Source organism: Corvus cornix, chromosome 28 (genome assembly GCF_000738735.6).
Source record: "Corvus cornix cornix isolate S_Up_H32 chromosome 28, ASM73873v5, whole genome shotgun sequence".
In the NCBI taxonomy this organism is placed as follows: domain Eukaryota; kingdom Metazoa; phylum Chordata; class Aves; order Passeriformes; family Corvidae; genus Corvus; species Corvus cornix.
In genome coordinates, this window is record NC_046356.1 from 4,377,927 (window position 1) to 4,398,727 (window position 20,801).

A 20,801-nucleotide genomic window follows, 5' to 3' on the forward strand; every position below is an offset into this window, starting at 1 on the left:
AGCCTGAGCTTTCCCTGCTAAATCCCACTCACTCCCGGTTCCTCCCCAGGACCACGCCGTGAACTTGGCCAGCATGGACGTGGACGCGCCGCTCTCCATGACCCTGAACCTGTCGGAGCTGGCGCACAAGGAGCACATCCTGGAGCTGCTGCCGGCCGTGGAGCCGCTGGAGAACCGCGTGCGCTACACGATCTCGCAGGGCAACGAGGAGGGGCTGTTCCGCATCCACCACAAGGAGGGGCTCAGCTTCCTGCACCTGGGCCGCAAGAAAATCCTGCCGGGCACGTACCTGCTGGAGATCGTGAGCGTGGCCCTGCCCCGCCGGCGGGAACTGCACAAACTCGAGGCCAACAACCACCTCGACCACTTGGCGGGGGAGCTGGGCCAGGCGCTGAGGATGAAGCTGCAGCTCCAGCTCTACTAAAGCCACGAGAGACCCCCCAGTCCCACCCGACAGCGCCGCCCTTCCCCTCGCCACCCACCCCGGGAACAACGGGCTCCTCTCCTGCCACCGCCGCCGCCACCGCCGAGACAGCCATGGGAAACGTCCCTCTGGGATCAGCAGCCTCGGGGGATGCTCTGCTCCTGGGGGTGCCTGAGCCAAGCCCAGAAGAGCCAAGCCCAGAAGGGCCAAGCCCAGAAGGGCCAAGCCCGAGCCACAGCTCACAAAGCTCCCGCAAGCTCTGCCAAAGAACCCAAGCTCCTGAGCAGGGACTCTGCTCCCTCTGCTCCCGCCTGCCCCCTTGTCCAGGACACTCCGAGCTGGCACGGGTGGTGTCCTGGGGAGCTGCCTGCTCTCCATGGCCACATCCCAGGAAAAGTGAGGGGATCTGGGGGCGGCTTTGGGAGGAGCTGTGGCTCCATGTGGTGTCCATGCATTTCCCAACAGCTCCTGGTCCTGCTCTGCTTCTGTGCTGGGATGGTGCTGCAGGATCCATCCCATCCCCGGCCTGGCTGAGCTCTGTATCCCTCTCTTCTCCATGGCCCCTGGGCCTCTGGGGGCTCCTCTGGGCCTTTGGCGCTCCTCTGTCAAACAGAAAAGGCCACCCCTGAGCAAAGGGACAGTTCAGGTTCTCCCCTCCCATCTCAAAGCCATGGGCAGGAAGGGACAGAGACATCCAGGGCTTCCTTTTGAACAGAATCCTTGACTTGGGGTCACCCTGTCCGTGATCCCCCCGGCCAGGAGCCCCTCTGGGAAGGGGGGCTGTGAGTCCCTCCCCTCTGCTCGTCCCCTGCAGCTCAGTGGGCCCAAGGTGACAGCCCCATGGACATTCTCTGGTTAATGCAGACCAAAGGCACTAAAGAGAGTGTGGAAAATTGGGATGAAGTGGCCGGAGGGCTCCGTGCCGCCCCACATTCCCTGTGCAGCCCCTTCTGGCCGGGGGGGCTTCCCCTGCTCCCCGGGGTGTTCCTCTCACAGCTGATCCCTGCAAGGCCGTTCCCAGGTTTTGCATGAATCCTTTGCAGTTCTCCACCGACCCCGTGCTCATCCCCGGGACAAAAGGTGCTGATTCATTCCCGGGACAAAAGGTGCTCATTCCCACGGAACTGCCTCATCCCCAGGCCCGAGGTGCTCGCAGCTCCTGGGAGCTGCTGCTGGTTCCTGGCCAGCGTTCGTGCACTGTACCCATCCACCCTCCCGTATTTATGGAAAACCACCAAAGGGGTGCTTGCTCGGTGTTGTCAGGGGTGCATTTTCGTGTAGCTTGACGGTTTTTTGGAGGGGTGGGAATTTTCCCTGGTTCGCTGCCGCCGCAGGGGTGGGGGATGTGTGTGTTTACTGTATCGGGGCTCCAGGCAAACTTGAAAACTCTTCAAAGCAGCTCCAGACTCTGGATTTTACAAGAGTCCCAGAGCTTGTGACAGGATGGGTGGCCTGATGTTTGGGATTGTTTTTTGGTTTTTTTTATTATTATTTTTGTTTTGTTTTTTTCCAACAGGTGCTTTTTTTTTAAAAAAAAAAAAAACCAAAACCCAAGAACTATTAATAAATTAGCAGAGCTGGGTTTGTGTGTGTGTGTTGAGCCAAAGTGTCAAAGCTCAAGGTTTCCTCTCTTCCTCTCTGGTGTGGTGTTTTGGTTTGGTTTTTTTTTTATTTTGTTTATATTGACATTTCTTGCTGGTTGGTTTTTTTGGGGAAGTGTTGAAACCCCAAACCTGTGCCCCTTGTTCCGCACAGAGAGGTGGCTCTTTGTGGAATTCCTTTTTTGTATCAGAAGCAACGGCAACAATAAAATTATTTTGGGTTAAGTGGGGCCGTGTCTTTGTGTGGGCAGGGACTGGGGGGCGCAGGGCCCATCCAGCTCCACCGTGGAGCTTCCATGGAGACAGAATTGGGATTGTCCAGCCTGGAGAAGGCTCCAGGGAGAGCTCAGAGCCCCTTGCAGAACCTGAAGGGACTGGAGAGGGACTGGGGACAAGGGCTGGAGGGACAGGACACAGGGAATGGCTTCCCACTGCCAGAGGGCAGGGCTGGATGGGATATCGGGAAGGAATATCCTGTGAGGGTGGTGAGGGGCTGGGATGGAATTCCCAGAGCAGCTGTGGCTGCCCCTGGATCCCTCGAAGTGTCCCGGGCCAGGCTGGACGGGGCTTGGAGCAGCCTGGGATCAGGGAAGGTGTCCCCGCCCATGGCAGGGGTGGCACTGGATGGGCTTGGCCGGGGTCGAGTCCAGCCCAGACGCTCCTTTCAGGCTGATATTCCCGGTTTTTGGAAGCTCTTCCCGGCTCCCAGCGCAGACGGAGGCCGGTGCCAGCAGAGGGCGGGCGGGACTGCGGCAGCGCGGCCGGGACGGAGCGGGGACGGCGCCGGGAGCGGGACACGGGCGCTCGCCCGGTGTTGTCAGGAGGGCAGAGGGAAAAACAGGAGCTCAGACAGCTGGAAAATGTGCCTGGAACAGCTCCGTGCGTGAGAGGGGGGATTTGTGTCGGACCGTGGGGGGACGGGAGGAGGCCGGGCTGGGTCCGCCTGTCCTGGTGCACCGGGCAGTGACGCCTCGCCTCCTCCTCCTCCAGCTCGGAGCTCTCTCGTTGTCACAAGAGGGACGGGGCAGCCCGCCAGGATTCGGAAGGGGCCGGTTCCCCCCAGGACGCGTCACAGAGCGGAGCAGGAGCCGGCTGGGGTTGGCACGGTGCGGCTTTATTTCCATGGAGGGGGACGAGCTGCTCCCCCCTGGGCTCAAATCCCTTCGGACAAATGCTCCCGCTGGCCCATCGCGGGTTTGGGAGCCCTGTGGCCACCCGCAGCTCCCCTGCTCGCCAGGCGTTTGTCCCTCGGCCACTTCCAGGCCCCTCGGAGAGAGCCAGGGAAGGGCCGGGCACGGGGTGGCCACCCCAGCAGGGACTGGCCACTCTGGGGCATCCGTGGGCGGCTGCCAGGCCCGTGCCGGCCGAGGAGCCTCTCCCGGGTGTTTCGGGGGCCCCTCGGTCCGTCCTGGGCGGGTGTCCCCAGCGGGTGTCCCCAGGACTGGCCCTCGCTCAGCCCATTGTCACCAGCTGGGCAGGGACGGGGTGCGAAGGGACAGGGCTGGAGGCCGAGGGGGGCTGCGCACGGGGGGTCTCCACCTGCCCCTCCCTTCGGGGGGCTTGGGACTGCCACACACAGAGGAACAAAGCCAGCGCTCGGGTCTGGTGCCGATAACCCCTGACGGACACAGCTCAGCTACAGGGACACACACACACGCACTGGACCACGGGCAGCACTGGGGGGCACGGCCGGGGGCGGCGGGGGCAGCGGGGCTGGGGGTCAAAGCTCTGGTCTGGCACCGGGCAGAGCCGCCCAGCCCAGGGGCCCCGCGGGCCGTGGCCGAGGGCAGGTCCCGCCATGCCCCGTCCCGTCCCCTCCTGCCCCTCCGCGCTGCCCGGGGGCCGGAGGGGCAGCGGGGCCCGCGTGGAGCCCGAGCCCTGTCCGGCCCCCGGAGTCCTGCAGGCTGCGGAGGGAACTGAAAAGTGCTTAGAAAAGAAAGAAACCCCTAGAAAATCCCCGCGGGCCAGAGCCCCTGCTCGCCCCCCTGCCCGGAGCATCCCTGCGGGGCAACACCACAGAGGAAGGGGGGGCCGGGGCCGGGGCCAGCCGTGGGGGGGAGGCATCCGGAGCGCCCGGGCTCGCCCCGTCCCTGCCCTCACACCAGGGCGTAGTCGAACTGGCCCCTCTCCAACCCCTCCTTGTGGTCCGTCCAGGAGGAGGCGGGCATGCGGCTGTAGGGGTCCAGCAGGATGCGGAAGCAGCGCACCATCAGCATCACCAAGAAGACCAGGAGGAAGATGACGAAGGCAAAGACAGTTTTCTGCTCGGCATCCATGCCCGCGGCACCGGCGGGGTGCTCCACCAGGGACGGGGAGAGCAGTTCATAATCCATCGTGGATGCATCATTCATGGCAGAGGCGAGGGGCGTGAGGGCAGGGCGCGTTCGGGTGCCCCGGGGCAGCCGACTTCAGCCTCCTGCTGTGCCCGTGCACCTGGAAAACCTCCTACTCCATGGCCACCGGCTCGGGATCGGCTCCTGCCCGAGCCCAGAGCTCCTGGAGGGGAAAGCAGAGACCGTGAAGGAGCCGGAATTGGATACGGGGATAGGGGAGATGGTGAGGGAGGAAGAATTGGCTGCGGGGAAAGCAGAGATGGTGAGGGAGGAGGAATTGGGTGTGGGGGAAGCAGATGGTGAAGGAGAAGGAATTTGCCACAAGGAAAGCAGAGATGGTGAGGGAGGAGGAATTGGACGTGGAAAAACAGATGGTGAAGGAGAAGGAATTGGATGTGGGGAAGGCAGAGATGGCTGGGGAGGAGGAACTGGCCACGGGATACAGCAACAGGCACGAGGAAGGGCAGGGAGGTTCTCAGGGAATTCTTGATTTCCTGGCGAGCTCAGGAAGCCATTCCGAGGGCACCAGGCACCGGTGGGCACAAGGGTGGGCAGTGCAGGCACTGGTGGGCACAAGGGGGGCAGTGTAGGCACTGGTGCAGAGGCTGCTCCTCCGGCCGTGAATCCCCAGCAGTCCCTGCAGAGGCCCCGGCCAGTGCTGAGAGACCCTTTGGAATCCGTGCCCCAAATCCCAGGTGATTCCCACCAAAAAGGAGCTGTGGGGGCTGGACCTGGCCTGGAGCTGTCCCAAGATGGACACAAGGACAGGGGGAGCTCATTCCTGCTGGGGACACGTGTCCAGCTGCTGCTTCCCGTTGGGTTTGGAGCAGAGGGAGCTGATTCCCGATGGAACAGGGGCACCCACCTGGCTGCAGCTGCGTGGGGACAGGAGCGGGGCCAGGCTGTGCCCAGACAGCCCCGTCACCGAGGGAGCCTCGCCGGGGTCCTGCTGTCCGGGGCTTTGGGATGAAAGGAGAGGGACAAAGAGAACAAAGGGGGTTAAAAGGGAGCAGAGCAGCTGATAAACCCCTGGTAAACATAAAACATCCCGGGCCAGCCCTGGAGCTCCCAGCAGCCCTCGGGCCGGAACTGGGGGGAGCTGGAATGTCCACACCAATATCCCTGGAATGTCCACACCAATATCCCTGGAATGTCCACACCAATCTCTCCAGGAGAACATCCATGCCAACCTCCCTAGGAAAACATCCACACCAGCCTCCCTGGAATATCCACACCAACATTCCTGGGAGAACATCCATGACAACCTCCCTGGGAAAACATCCACGTCATCCTCCCTGGGAGAACATTGACACCACCCCCTCAAGAGAACATCCACCCCACCATCCCTGGAACATCCACACCACCATCCCTGGAACATCCACACCACCATCCCTGGAATATCCACACCACCATCCCTGGAATATCCATGCCACCATCCCTGGAAGAGTCCGAGGCCAGCTTGGAGCACCCTGGGATGGTGGAATTGGATGGAACAGGATGAGCTTTGAGGTCCTTCCAGCCCAACGCATTCCATGACTCTGTGCTCTGGATTTCCTGGGAATTCGGAGCAGAGCCCCATCCCTGTGCCCGGCCCCTCGATGGAGGCTGCTGTTATTTCGGGAGCAGTTGATGGAGTTTTATTAAGATTCCTGTTCCCTTAGTAACTCCAAAGACACGAGCAAGGAAATTGCTTAATAGGGACAAGCTCACAAAGGAACGGGATCACTGTCAACGATTCCGTGAGGCTGCACCCAGGTTTTTCTGGGAATGAGGCACGAATTAAATGTTAATTTGGGAACTGCAAATACCCAATGAGATGCTTATTTAGAACAAAGGAAGGAGTCAGTATGGAGCCAGGCAGGATCCAGGTGGGATCCAGGTGGGATGGAGGGAAGGATCCAGGTTTGGGGTGGAAGGACCTTAAAGCCTATCCAGAGCCAACCCCGACACCTTCCACTGTCCCAGGCTGCTGGGCACTTCCAGGGATGGGGCAGCCACAGCTGCTCTGGGAAATCCATCCCAGCCCCTCCCCACCCTCATCCTAGAAAATTTCTCCCTCAAATCCAGCCTGAATCTCCCCTCTTTTCCCTTAAAACCATTACCCCACCCCCATCTTGTTCATAAGTGAAGCATTGGAAAATCTCCCTGGAGCGTTTTTGCCATGATTTTTGGCACCTGAACTCCTCAAAGGTGGGAAAAGGCTTCACTTGCAGGCCCATGGGGCTCCCTCCCTCCTTCCCTTCACCTCCACAGCAGCAGGTCCCAGTGTCCGAGCTGTGTCCGAGGAGTGTCCGGCGGGGCGGAGGCAGCTCCGTGCCCCTCTGGACACCCCGGTGCTCCCCCCGGAGCTCCGGGAGCAGCCGGAATCTCTGCATTGCCTTTTTCAGTAAATGCTGCTGCTGGGACGGGCCCGGCTGCCTCTGGAGCACAGCCAGGGGCTCTGCCAGGGAAACCTGAACTTCCAACGGGATCCAACCCCCGAGCACGGAGCTGCCCCGAGTGCCCAAGAACCAAGCGGGTCAGCCCCACGGAGAGTCCGGGATGTCCCATCCCGTTTGGAAGGGACAGGAGCAGCCCCAGAGCCCAGGGGAAGGCTCAGCCCAGCCCCAGCCCAGCAGGGATGGATTTTCCTGGAATATCCACACCAAATCCCAGGCTCTGACATCCCTGATCCTCCCAGGGACCCTTCTCCCAAACCGAGCCACCTGGGAAGCATCCAACCCCCAGGAAAGGCTGTTCCCACCCCAAATCCCGGCCTCCCGCCCTCTCCATCCAGCCTGGACAGCACCACTGGAATATCTCCTGGATCCCAGCTCCCGAGCCCACCCAGCACTGCGGGGTGGGGGTCCCAGGCAGGGAACCCCCGCTCCCAGTGCCGGCCCTGCTCCTCGGATGCCCGGACCGTACCTGGCTGCGCTGGGATCCCGGCTCCATCCCCGGCCATCCCGGGGGGGGAGCGGCCGCGCGGCTCCCGGAGCGCCCGGGGAAGCGGCTGCTGCTCGCTGCCGCTGGAGCGGGTTCCTATGGCGATGCAGAACCCATTAGAATAAAAGGTGGAGCGCAGCGATTGGAGACGGGAGAAGTTTCCCGAGGCGCCTGCCTGGGAAAGCCAGACCGTGGGAATGCTCGGGGCTGGGGCTGGACCCCTGCTCCGGCTCCTGCGTCCCCAAAAACCCTCTCTGATCCCCCTGCTCCGGCTCCTGCGTCCCCAAAAACCCTCTCTGATCCCCTGCTCCGGCTCCTGCATCCCAAAAAACCCTCTCTGATCCCCCTGCTCCGCTCCTGCGTCCCCAAAAACCCTCTCTGATCCCCTGCTCCGGCTCCTGCGTCCCCAAAAACCCTCTCTGATCCCCCTGCTCCGGCTCCTGCGTCCCCAAAAACCCTCTCTGATCCCCCTGCTCCTGCATCCCCAAAAACCCTCTCTGATCCCCCTGCTCCGGCTCCTGCGTCCCCAAAAACCCTCTCTGATCCCCCTGCTCCGGCTCCTGCGTCCCCAAAAACCCTCTCTGATCCCCCTGCTCCTGCATCCCCAAAAACCCTCTCTGATCCCCCTGCTCCGGCTCCTGCATCCCCAAAACCCTCTCTGATCCCTGGGAAGCTCCTGCATCCCTGTCCCCCCGAGAGCCAGGACTGTCCCTGGTGTGTCCGTGTCTGTCCCGGGATGCTCCAGGATTCCCGGGCAGGCACAGCCCCCCCTGTTCGTGGCTCTCAGGACAAGGACAGGGACACGCCGGGGTCACAGCTGGCAGCACCCGGGCCCCTTCCCCCCCAGGATCCGCAGGGATGCGGCTTTCTGGGATGCAAGGGCTGTCCCTGTCCTGCAGGGAAAATTCCTTGGAAATACTTGGAAACAGCCACATGTTTTCCTGCTCTATCCGCTCGGTTCTGATGGAAATGGGGTTTCTGGGAGGTGCCCACGGGGTGTTTTCCACACTCCAGCAGTGCAGGGAACGCTCCATGCCTGGGGCACCAGGCAGCCTCAGTGGGAGCAAATTAAAATTGCTTTGCTCATCCTCGGGCCCTGGAAGGGCTGGGAGGGTATGGATGGACAATTCCTGAAGGTCTCCTTCCCACCTGCTCCTGGAAGAGCCACGGGAAGAGCGTGGTGTGGCTGCCCTGGCTGCTCCCACAGTTCCTCTGGAGAAATCCATCCTCTGTCCCCATCCCCAAATCCCAAATGTGGCCAGGGGTCCCTGTGGGAATCGCTGTGGAGCTTCCTGCTCTGCCCTCTCTCCTTGGAAGGGTTTCAGAGCTGGAGGAGATCCTTGTGCTGAGGAATTTTTCTGCTTACAGCACAAAAAGCTGGATGGTCCTCGGGGAAACTCGGGACAGAGGAGCCCTGAGGCACAGGGATGGCTCTGGAGTTCAGGAATATCGATCCCAACCATGCTTCAGAGCGGGATTTGGCGCTGCAGCCTCACAGCAGCCACAGGGGAGATCTGGGATTTGGGGATGCTGAAGAAATTCCAAGTGGAGATAGGAAGGGAGCTGGTTCCTCCCAGATGCTGAAGTGAGGTTCAGCCTTTGCAGTCTCCCCCTGCTCAGCTCTGAGCTGAGAATCTGAATGTTCCTCTAATCCAAACTCCCTTCCCTGGGAAATGCCGTAAATCCCCGGCAGGATCTGAGCCCATTCCGGTGCTGACAAAGGGATCTGTGAAACCTGGAGTGGCTCTCCAGGCACAGCCCTGGGGCACCGAGTGGCTGCTTCTGCTCGAGGGACAATCCCACACTCGGCTGCTCCAGTTCCAGGCAAAAACTCTGCCTGTGGCTGGGGGAAAACCGTTTGTGATTCCTGCAGGTTCCAGCCACGGAAGGGTCGGATTTAACCGCCAGTGGCAAGGGATGAAAATCAACTCTGAGTTATTGGGAGCCTGGGATGCTGCAGGAGGAGAAATTCCTTCATGGGAAGGGTGGAGAGGCGTTGGAACAGGCCGGATTCTCACCCCTGCAGGGACTGGGAGCTGTGAGGATGTGGCACTTGGGGACAAGGGTGGCCTTGGCAGTGCTGGGAACAGTTGGGCTCCATGGTCTGGGAGACTTTACCCAACCCTAATAATTCCATGATTATTGTGGATGAGACCCCAGACCCCTCCCTGGCGCTGGGGGGGCAGGAACAGCTTCCACCCCTTTCCTGGCAGCACCGAGGGGGACCCGACCGCTCTTCCCGAGGGCTGAGCCACATTCCCAACACATTTCCTGCCGTGCCCGGGTGACACTGAGGGAAGGGAGCGTCCTGTCCTTTCCAGGCTCCCCTGCTCAAGCAGAGAATTCCAGCTGGCTGCCCCTTCCTGAGCCAAGCCCAGCCTGGCAGAGCTCTCCCGGACAGGTGAGGGATGTTTCACAGCCGAGCTGTTCCCTGATCCCCGCAGGGGCTGGGGCCTCTCCCTGCACAGAATCCCGGCCCCAGCAGCTTCCCTGGACAGCTGAGGGAGGGAGGGGAGGAATCCTGGTCCTTTGGATGCTGCAGCAGCTCCAGAGCTCACGGCAGTGTCACCCCTGAGTCCTGACACTGTCACAGGGCCCTGGGATGGTTTGGGCTGGAGGGACCTTAAACCCCACCCAGAGCCACAAACGTTCCCTGATTCCTCTTTCCATGCCGTGGATCGACACCGGGGAATTCCCTGTCCCTGTCCCCTCCTCCTGCTCTGGTTCTGCCACCCCCTGCCCCGCTCCAGAGCCCAGGAGGAGCATCCCAGGCTCCCAACACAGATTTTGATGCCAGCCCAGCTGACCCGGAGGCCCCGGGCCACAAATTGTGTTGACATTTCCAGTGGGACGCATGAATCTGCTCCATAACTCCTGAGAGAACCTCTGGATAACGAGGAGCATCCCATGGGCCGGCTCTTCCTGAAAGAATTTGTCACCATCCATAAATTGCTGGGAGATTTATCCCTGCCAGCCCTAAAACTGTGCACAAAGTAATGGGATTTGTCCAAAGCCTTTAACGGGCCGTTCCCCTTGATTTAAAGGCTGTTGAAGTGTCTTTATTTCCTTAGCACATGATTAATTCACATGCTGGCTCCGAGGTGCCTCCGGAGCCGGCGATTTGGGAATGAGAGGAGGAAAGGGCAGCTGGAAGGGCTTAGGCAGCGAAAAACTGGCTCAGGGTAACTCCAGGCTGGGAATAAGCAAAGGTTATCCGTGCCTGGAGCTCTTCCGGAGCTCCCAGGGCTCTGCACACAAACATGGAAATCATTCCCTGTCCCCAGCTCCGGGAATTGCAATCCCAGCTCCCTGAGACTCTGGAAAAGGGCAGCTCCAGCCCCTCTGGATGGTTTCCAGCCTTCCCGAGTCACCCGCACTGCCCATGCCCAGTTTAAGGGATGCTTCCCTCGGGTGGGGTCTCGGAGCCCCAGGGGGAGGAAGATCAGGATTCCATCAGTGCCACAGAGCGCGGGGACAAAGCTCCCGGCTCCAGGATCCATCCCTGAGGATCAGAACCTGAAGAAGGCTCAGCCCAGGGCTTGGAAACCCCCCCTGAGTGACAACAAATGGATTTTCCTCCCTTTTTGTCCCGACCCAGCCGCCTCCCCCTGTGCTGGGAGCAGGGAGAGAATTCCCTGCGGGATCCTTCCCGCTTTTAACCTGAGCGGGGCTGGGGAGAACGACCTCGGCAATTCCTGGCGGGAGCAGCTCCGGGAACATCTGCTCGGGAAGGAGCAGCGCTCCCCAGCCCGGAACGAGCTCCCCCGGGACACGGAGTGACCTTGGCGGCCGCTCGGCTCTGGTTTGCTGGGAATGCGGAGTTTGGGGCCAAGGGGAGCTCTGGGATTCGGGAGCTCCAGCCCGGGATGGGGATTCGCGGGTGGGGGAATTGGGATGATCCAGTCTGGATGCCGAGAGCCCACGGGGCTGTGATGGGATCGGGATGAGGGAGCTCGGGGTGGCCCCTGCTCGGCCCCAGCGATTCCTGCTCCACCCAGAGATCCCAGCACCTTCCTCGGGAGCAGAGGAGACTCTTCCACTCCCGGGAGATGTCCCGGCCTCTCCCAGTGCCGTGGGGGAGTTGCTGATCCTGTGGGAATGTGGGAATCCTCTGTGCTCCTCATCCCTGACCTGCTCGTGCTGCCTCATCCTCTTCCCGAATTCAGGGCTGATCCCACTGCTCTGATTTATCCCTGACAGTGTCCAAGGCCAGGCTGGACAGGGCTTGGAGCAGCCTGGGACAGTGGGAGGTGTCCCTGCCCATGGTAAGGTGGGACTGGATGGGCTTTAATGTCCCTTCCAACCCAAACCATTCCATGATTCCACGATTCTGGAAGCGATTCCCTCTAGCTCTGATCCCGGGAGGGGCCAGGCCACAGCCACGGGGCCAGAGCCTTTACACTGGGCAGCTCCCTGATCCTGGGATAGATTCCCAGAAAAACCCGGGAGCTGATGCGATTAAAATGGAGAACGTGAATCAGGGATTCCAGGAGGAAAAACTCCCTGCGGTGCGGGAGGCGGCAGCGATCCCACGGCGAGCTCTGCTCAGGAGCTGCACGGACACGATCCCAGCCCGGTTCCAGCCGGGATCGGGGGAGTGTGGGGAGCGTCAGAGCAGTGCAGGGACATCCCGGTGCCATGGCAACCTGAGCCGGCCACCGGAGCCGGGAGCGACGCGCTGGGAGCGGCACGGGAAGCCCCGGCCGGCCCGGCCTTGGACACTTCCAGGGATGGGGACTCCACCTGCTCCAGGGCTGGACCACCCTTTCCATGAGGAAATTTTCCCAATATCCAACCTAAACCTCCCTTGGCACAGCCCGAGGCCGTTCCCTCTTTGTCCTGTTGTTCCCTGGGAGCAGATCTCGATTTCCCCCTGGCTCCTCCTGTCAGGAATTGTGGAATATTTATAAAAACAGCCACATTCCCTTATCCAAACGCCCAAATCCCCCCCCCCAAAAGCACCTGGATATTCCAAGCTCCCCCCAGACCCGCACATCCAAGGCTGTGTGCGGTGGGACAGCCTGGGAAGGGGGACAGGGATCAAACCCAGGCGTTTCCCACGGGCAGCCCGTGCTGCCTCGTTTGGCGTTAATTTGCATTTTCCCTGGTTTTTATGAGCCACGAAAAGAGGATGGGGCAGCACGAGGCTTCCCTCAGCACAAATCCAGGGATAAGTTTACAGGAAATCAGCCCGGAAAACAGGGACGGTGTTTCTGCTGTGTGCAAACAAGCCCAGAAATGCTGAGTAATTCCTGGAGCATGGGAAGCGATCATTACTTTTAATTAGCAATTAACTGACTCGGTAATTTCTCGCATTCAGGCAGCAATGGAACTGCAAACAATGCCAGGCAAATCGGGTCTTTAGCATTTAATTACCGGGCTCTGCCATGAATTATTGAGCAAATGGGCAAAGACTCAGCTCGAAGAACTCGGGTGCTGCAATTAAGGGATTTTTAATCATTCCTGGGTCGGAGTCGCTGTTTGGAGCCGCCCTCCACGTGCACAACACCCAGAGCAGTCGCGGAGGCTTTTCGTGGATCATGGAGCTGAATTCCCCCAAAACAATCCGGGCTGCAAGCACGGGACAGCGGGATCGTCAGTCCCAGCCCGTCCGGCTCTGCTCCTGCCACAGAATTCCAGACTGCGTTGGGTTGGAGGGACTTTAAATCCCACCCAGGGCCACCCCTGCCACGGACACCTCCCACCGTCCCAGGGGGCTCCAGGCCCCGTAAAACCTGGGCTGGGAAGGCGCAAAGGCTGAGCAGAGGGAGCATTCCCAAATCCAGTCTGGACTCTGTCACCTGGGCAGGTCCAGGCAGGGGGTTCAGCCCAGCTCCTGCTCTCCAAGCGCGGATTCCAGCCCTGTCCTGGCCCTCAGACCTGTCCCCTGGAGCGAATTATCCCGTCCATTCCAACGGGGACAGCGATGGCTCCGGCCCAGCTCCGAGCGGCTCCTGCCAAGCGCGGAAGGTGACGGGAGGAGAAGGGAAGAGCAGGCAGGGAAAGGCAGCACTGGAGGGGCCCGGCATGGCTGGAGCCTTCCCTGTCCTGGGAATGCCAAGTGCTCCCCGACCCAGCATCCCCACGGAGCCGTAAATCCAAGGAAAAATGAACTTCCCAAGTGCCAACACGGGCTGGTTGTCGTCATCAAGGAATTCCAGAGGAAACAAGAGCAAAGCCCCTGGCTCGGGAATTCTCTGGAATTCAGCCCCTGCACCCACCCCGGTATGAGGCAAACGGGAGCCAGAGAGGGAGGAGAAGAGGGAAGGCAAAGCCTGGCTGGATTTGGTCCATGTCCTTCCCAAAGCATCACAGATGTCCCAGCCTCTGTCCCTGGGGAGCATTTTAACCTGGAGAACGTCCCTGCATCCCTCCTTCCCTGCATCCCTCCATCCCTTGCAGGACGTGTGGGACACTGCAGGACCGGGCAGGAGACCTGAGGAGCTGAGGACCCCCAGCAGCACCCCCAGAGCAGAGCTGCTCCTCCTCCTCCTTTTCCCGCTCCTCCTCCTCTCCCCCTCCTCCTCCTCCCCCGCAGTGCCGAAGCCTCTCCCGTCGCGGAGATGAGCTGATAAAAATGCAGATCGATCGCAGGGCCAGGGCTCAGCTCCCGGAAATCGATGCCGCTCCCATGCTGCGAACTCCCGGTCATTTTATCCACCCTCGGGAGGCTCAGAGCTGCAGGGAGCCGGGGGAGCCCATTCCTGCTTCCGTCAGGGAAGGTCCTGATCAAATCCGGCCTCGGCCACAGCTCCCAAAGCACCCAGAGCACTCCCTGTACTCCAACAAGCAGCAAAGCAGGCGGGGAAAGGACCCGGGAGCTGCTGGTGGATCCAAGGGCCCTGAGCTCCTTGAGAGCCCCAGATCTGCACCAGGGAAATGCCAGGGGTGGACACAGCTACGGGATGGAGGGGATCAGGGAAAGCAGGAATGGCCACAAAGGCAGCAGGGTCCTGGATCCCAGCAGGGTCCTGGATCCCAGCAGATCCCATCCCCATCTCTCACCCCAGCCAAAAGCTCCTCCATGGCTTCCCCAGTGCCAGGAATGTCAGGGCTGGGCTGGGATGAGTGGCACGCATGGGGCAGCAGCAGGAGGGAAGGAACCAGACCCCAAATCCTCTCACCCCACATTTCCCCTTCCCACTCCCCCTGTGCCGGGCAGTGACAGACAGGGACGGGAATGTCCATCCACAGCTGGAAACCCCAGTCCTGCCCCGGGGGATCCGTGTCCCACTCGCCCCCTGCTCTGGGCTGCGGCTCCTTCGGATCCGGCCTCCGGCCCCGTGCCAGGATCCCAGACTGGGCTGCCTGTCCCCGCCCTGTGCCAGGACACTTTGTGCCATCCCAGTGCCAAGCACTTTCCATCACTGCCTGATTTGCGTCCCTGCCGTGCCCTGGTGGAGAGAGGCATTCCTGGAAGCACCTTGGCAGCCGAGCCGGGCGGCTGCTCCCGGCCTTGGCACCGCTGCTCCGACTGGAATCCCAACCAGGGCCGCGTCTGCCCCGAGCCCGGCACCGCCAGGGCAGGACAGGGGTTCCCTCGGGGCCAAGGTTCCATCCCTGCCGCTCTCAGGGAATGTTCCTGATCCCCCTGCCCACGCGTTTATTCCAACCCCTGCCCCTGGCAGCAGCTCCCGTTCCAGCCACCTCCTCTCCTGGAAGAGCCTTGGGCACATCCCACACTCCTGACCTGGAAAGAAGAGGATCCCATGGATGGAGCAGCTCCATGGGACCCAGTAGGGAACAGCTGCCGGAGACCCTCCCTCCCACAGGGGAGAGCATCCCACCAGCTCTCCCCTTCCCGGGAACTCATCCAGCCCTGGAGCCCATCCTGATCCTTGCTGGAGGGATGCTCCAAGCTGCCAATGCCCAACAGAGAATCCAGGGAGAAGGGAGTGCCCAGATCCATCCAGGTGTTCCCTCATCCCTCGATCCATGGGAAGGCTCAGCCAGCCGGTGGGGACAAGTGGCCCATCCCCAGCAGTGGCTCAGATCCCAGGATCCCAGCGTGGGATGCTCCAGGCAGGGGTGAAGGAATGAAAGGAGAGCGTTACAAAACACGAGCCCTTGGAGCAGGGGAGGGAATTTGGCCAGCACCGCTCACCCTTCCAGGCCTTAATCCCTTCGTTAGTACAGCCCGGCACAATTAAAGACAAACTCCCAGCCCTGCAATGCAGAGGGGCTGCGGGAGATCCCGGGAATTCAGGCACCTCCGCAGGCACCAGACTCTCCGGGCTGAGGAGCCCTTCCCACCCCGGGCAGCTCCGTGGGGGCCGATCCAATGATTTTCCAGCTGAATTCCGTGAGCTGGCACCTCACCAAGAGCTCTCCCACCCCAGAGGATCCTTCGTCCCTGATCCCCCCGGCTGGGCCGGCCGGGAGCCCAAGGGCAGCGGGAACAGGGGGACGGAGAGGGCGGGATGGCAAAGCCACCTCTGCTCCCACAGGGACACCACAAAGGGAATTGTGGGATCATGGAATGGGCTGAGAGGGACCGTGGGGGTCAGGGAGATCCATCCCCTGCCACGGGCAGGGACACCTCCCGCTATTTCCATCCAACCTGGCCCCCAGAGCCCATTCCAGGCTGGAAGAGGCTCCAGTAAATCCTGCCCTGCCTCTTTGGGAGCTCCCAGGATGTGTTTGTTCGTCTCCATGACCCCAAGCTGTTGCTCTCCTGTGGGCTCAGGGATCTCAGCTCCAACCCCCTCTGCTCCCAAACTATTCCCACAAAGTGACAAATTCCAGCAGGAGCCAAAAGTGCTTCCAAAGAAAGGTCTGGATTCCAAAAATCCTCCCTGAAGGAGGTTCTGCCTGCGTGGCTGGGACGTAGAGACCCGGTGGGCACCAAGCCCTGCCAGGACAGGAGAGGAAAGCCACACAAGAGCTTGGGAGGATGTTAAAATCCATGGATACACCTCTGCTGCTGGATCCTGGGAGCTCCCCAGGCTCCAGGTCTGCACCTCAGCCATGTCCCAGCTCCCCAGCAGCATCCTGCCCTTCCCATACAACAGAATCCCTCAGCCAGGAATGGTCAGGCAGGTCCCTCGCTCGGGATTCCCAGGGTATTCCGGGTGGTTTTCCAGCCAGACCTTGGGAAGGCAGATCCAAGGCCAGGCACGGCTGGAATGGGAATGGGCAGGTTCTGTCCCACCCGCCAGGCACGACTGGGATCGCTCTTTCCCAACCATTCCAGACCCATTCCAGGTCCCTCTTTGGGTCCCCAGGGCTCCGCCCTGCAGGTTCCAGCTCCTTCTTCCAGAAACAGCCCCCAGCTCCCCTCTAAATCCCAATTTTCCATGGCCTGGCCCCACGCCCTGGAGCAGCCCCACCCCACAATTTCCTCCGCATCCATCGTTATTCCTTTAATCCCGGCTTTAACGCCGGCCCTCCAGGCCGCAGCCGCAGCCTAATGGCCCTTAAGTTCCCCTTCGGGAAGCTCCGATCCATCAATTCCACTTGGTCGGGAATGTTTGCAGCCAGAGCAGAGCCGCTCCAGGCGCCGGCAGCGCTTCCTTCCCGGGAGCAGCTGTTCCCGAAGTGCGGCTCGGGATTTACTGGCAGTGGCCAATTCCAGAGAGTTCAGCGCCACGAGCCCGAGGCTGTCACCCGCTCCTGTCACCCGCTCCTGTCACCCGCTCCTGTCACCCGCTCCTGTCACCCGTGTCAGGCGCCGGGAGGAGGCGCGGAGCTGACGAGCCCCGGCTGCTGCTCCAACCTCCGGCTTTTCCGGCAGCCGCCCACGGCCCTGCTGCTGCTCCAGCCCCGGCCTGGCCTGGCAGGGGCCGGGCACAGCCCGCTCCATCCCGCTGCGCCCCGGGAACGCTGCCCCGGCCCCGCCGGCTGCGGGAAGCAGGGAGCAGATTTCCCTGGCAGCGGGAGAGCCGCGAGGGCAGCGGGACCTGCCCGGCCGGGGCCACCTGCAACAGGTGGACGGCGCCTCGGGGGCAGCAGGCGCTGCCGGGTGGCCCTGGAGCTGTCCCAGATCGTGGAATCAGGGAATTGTTCACGATGGAAAAGCCCCCCAAGATCATCGAGCCCATTCCCAGCACTGCCAAGGCCACCACGGACCCACGTCCCCAGGTGCCACATCCACACGGCTTTAAATCCCTCCAGGGGTGGGGACCCCACCAGTGCCACTGCCCGACCTCCCTTTCCGTGGAGAAATTCTCCCAATATTCAACCTAAACCTGGCCTAGCACGGCCTGAGGCCCTTTCCTCGTGTCCCATCCATCCTTTCCGGCGGGATTTGCAGCTTGGGGGTCTCACCCACGCCATTCCCGTGCAGTTTTCAGGGATGATCCCACCTCTGTCCCTTCCCCTCCTGACACCGGAGCCGTGGGGAGAGATCCCGAACACGTTCCAAGGCAGCCTCCCAGGCTTTCTCAAGGAAAAACAGAGCCTCACCCAAAGGTCTGGGCATTGCCAGGAGCAGCCGGGGCTGTGCTGCCCAGGCAACCAGACAGATCCTGTTCCCACCGCATCCCTTTGCCAGGAAAACCATTCCCACCGCCTGTCCCACGCACAGCCCTGCCCAGGCACCGCCAGAGCCACCAGGAGCAGCACCGGAGTCACCCCCTCAGCTCTGGGACACGTTCCTGCCAGATAGCAGCAGCTGGGAGGAAGCAGAAGCCCCCGGGAATGGCAGGAAGGTGGGGATGGGAGTCAGGGTCGGGGGAGCCCCAAACCTTCGTCGATCCCACACCTGGCACTGCTGGAGCTTCATCTCATGTTCAACACGAGGCTCTGCACCAAAAACTGCCTCCAGCGAGCCCAGACTTCCCGAATTCCCTCTGCACGGGCAGGGCTCCCCGGCACTCCCAGAGAGCTCCCACAGCTCCAGCTCTTCCCGAGGGGGCTGAGGGTGGAACGCCCCCGGCTCCTCCGAGGGGCAGCTCTGCGGCTCAGCCCTTTGTCCCGGGGTTCTGCGGGATCCCCCCGGCTCCCGCACAGACCCCCGGCTCCAGCAGGGACCAAGCAGCTCCGTTTCATCCCAAAGTTTCCCGAAGCCGCCCTCCCCCGTCTCCCAGACCCGGGTTGGGCACCCCCAAAGCCCCTCAGCACTCGGGGGCTCTGGCAGCCGCCCCTTTGCTCCCCGCCAGCAGAACCCCGAAATCAGCAGCTTTGCAGCAGCTGCAGGAATTCCTTGTTTTCCACTTCTTCTTCCCCAAAATGCCCATCCTAGATTTTATCTAATAGCGATATTTCTTCCCAAATTCCCCTTTTTTTTCCCTCTCCCCCCCCCCCACCCCAGGCTGACACAGCCCCCCGGGCGCACCCCAGCCCCGGGGATCCCGCACCTCTCCGGACCCCCATCCCCGCAGGGAGCCCCCCCGGGGTCGGGGGCAGCCGGCACCGGGAGCGGCACCGGGAGCGGCACCGGGAGCGGCACCGGGAGCGGAGTCCCCTCGCATCCCGCACCGCCCCTGCGGAGCCGCGGGCGGGCGGTGCCCGGTGCAGCCCCGGGGGTCCGCCACCAAACTTTCCCGGTTCCCCCGGTCCCCCCGCGGTTCGCCCCCGCTCACCTGCGCTCCGGGCGGCGGGCGGGGGCCGCGCCCGCCCCGCCGCTCCCCGAGCCCATCCGGACCGGCCCCGCTCCCGGTCCCGCTGCCGCCGCCGTTCCCGGCCGCCCCACGGCGCAGCCTTCCCGGCCGGGGGAGCCGAGCGGAGCCGCCGGCGGCGCTTGCGGGGCCGGGGTTTGAATTCCTCCAAGCGGCCCTGATTGGGCTGCGGAAGGGGGGGGGAGCTGCGCCTGGGGGGGCGGAGTGTGGATACGGGGTGGGGAGGGAGGGATGCGCGGGGTGCGGGGATGCGGAGGGTGTGGAGGGATGCGGGGGATGGAGGATGCGGGGGATGGAGGATGCGGGGGTGTGGTACCCGGCGTGGGGGGGTTGCAGCGGCTGGGAGGAGGCGGGAGGGGGTGGGAAGCGTGCGGGGCTGCGGGGAAGGTGGGAGAGGGAGGGTGCGGGGGATGGGATAACGGGGGGATGCGGGAAGGTGTGCGGGATGTGGCGCCGGGGGGATTTAGGGATGCAGGGATGTGGTAACCCAGGGATACAGGTGGAGTGGGGGGATGCAGAGATGTGATACCCTGGGGGAATTTTAGGGATGTGGTACCCCGGGGGTGCAGTGGCTGCGCTGTCGTGTGGGGGGGATGCCGAGGAGTGTGGTGGGGACGCACGGGGAGGTGACAGCACAGGGCCCTGGGAGCAGGGGCAGGGGGCTGCAGTGGGTGTGGTCCTGCAGGAGGACCCTGGGGATGCAGGGAGGAGCAGTGCCATGGGAATGCTGTGGAAATACGGGATTGGGGGGGTCAAGGTGGCTGCAGGGGCATCCATGGAAATGACCCTGGGGATGTGGGGGACAGGACCGGCCATGGGGGTGCCGGGAAGGGGACACAGCCGTGGAGCAGAGCCATGCTGGGACAGGCAGGAGGGATCCAGGCCCCACGGGATTTTTTGGCCAAGATCCCTGTCAAATGCCAGCTTGGAATTCCAGCATCGCTGCTGCTTGTGCTCAGCATCCCGCTCTTCCCATCCTGCTCATCCCATCCCGCTCACCCCATCCTGGGGATCTCTGGGACACCCCTGGGCCCAGCACAGGGTGACAGCAGGGACAGGACCGTGGTGATGGAGCTGCTGCTCCTCTCCAGCCAGGAGCTTCCAGCACACCTTCAGAGCATCCCTGCAGCCAAGCACATCCCTGCTGCTGCACCATTCCTGCCTGGATCCATCCCTCTGGAGCGCTGCCTTCCCGCACACCCCCGGGGCAGAGCAGGGTGTGACCGTGTTTCCCCTGCAGCCCTTGTCCCCAATCCCTCTCCAGCTCCTCTGGAGCCCCTTCGGACCCTGCAAGGGGCTCTGAGCTCTCCCTGGATCCTTCCTGTCTCCAGCTGGACACCCCCAGCTCTCCCAGCCTGGCTCCAGAGCAGAGATGCCCCATCCCACATGGAATCATTTCAGCCGGAGATGGGAAGAGGTGCCCGTTGGTGGGGCACAGACCTTGGAATCAACGGGATGCTGGGAGCAAGGATAAGCTCTGCCAGGGCTCTCGCCTGACATTCCATAGAAAAATCCACTATTCCCTTAAAATGATCAGCCCTTGCTGTGGGCACAGCCCGAGGAGGCTGATAGGAGAAAAAAAGGGGGAAAAAACGCCTGGAAAAGTGTTGCTGTGCACGGCTTCGGTGTCTCCATGGCTACGGGAGCTCGTGGCAGACGTTCCCGAGGAACTCAGACGTGCCGGTGCCAATGGAGACCGCGGGGCTCATCCCCGCCAGGGCAGGTCCCACTCACATCCCATGGGATCAAAACAAACGCCGAAAGGAGAGATCCCATCCCACGGCCGGCTGGGCGGGCGGGGAGCCGCGAGTCCAGCGCCCGGCTCGTGTTCCCGGGAAAGCCGAGCCCGTGATCCCGGGGAAACCTGGGCGTGTGGGGAAGGTCTGGGCAGCCACTGCGTGGTCACAGCTCCCGCTGCAATCAGAGCTTGTCAGGATGTTCGGATCCATCCTTTCCAGGA

At 62.2% G+C, this 20,801-nt stretch overlaps 2 protein-coding genes across 3 annotated transcripts in view; one reads left to right on the forward strand and one right to left on the reverse strand.

Annotated features, from left to right (window-relative positions):
- LOC104697407 (fibrillin-2) overlaps positions 1-2,250 on the forward strand; it is a 66,949-nt gene extending 64,699 nt beyond the window's left edge. Inside the window, 1 exon segment of the mRNA XM_039566220.1 lies at positions 50-2,250. Within this exon segment, the coding sequence (XP_039422154.1) occupies positions 50-424 (375 nt within the window). The 3' untranslated portion in view covers positions 425-2,250.
- Positions 2,251-3,118: 868 nt separating this feature from the next.
- Positions 3,119-18,847, reverse strand: CTXN1 (cortexin 1). 2 transcript variants are annotated; one of them, XM_039566354.1, is made up of 3 exons: positions 18,806-18,847; positions 5,224-5,317; positions 3,119-4,521 (listed from the first exon to the last, which is right to left on the reverse strand). In XM_039566354.1, the coding sequence occupies exon 3, from the start codon at positions 4,374-4,376 to the stop codon at positions 4,122-4,124; it is 255 nt and encodes an 84-aa protein (XP_039422288.1). In that variant the 5' UTR covers positions 4,377-4,521; positions 5,224-5,317; positions 18,806-18,847; the 3' UTR covers positions 3,119-4,121. The 2 variants fall into 2 exon arrangements, with proteins under 2 accessions (XP_039422288.1, XP_039422287.1); XM_039566353.1 differs by lacking the exon at positions 18,806-18,847 and adding an exon at positions 7,266-7,523.
- Between the last annotated feature and the right edge of the window lie 1,954 nt (positions 18,848-20,801).

Bases quoted from the DNA above. Each gene is read 5' to 3' on its own strand.
- CTXN1 (XM_039566354.1), bottom strand. From the start codon at position 4,376: ATGAATGATGCATCCACGATGGATTATGAACTGCTCTCCCCGTCCCTG.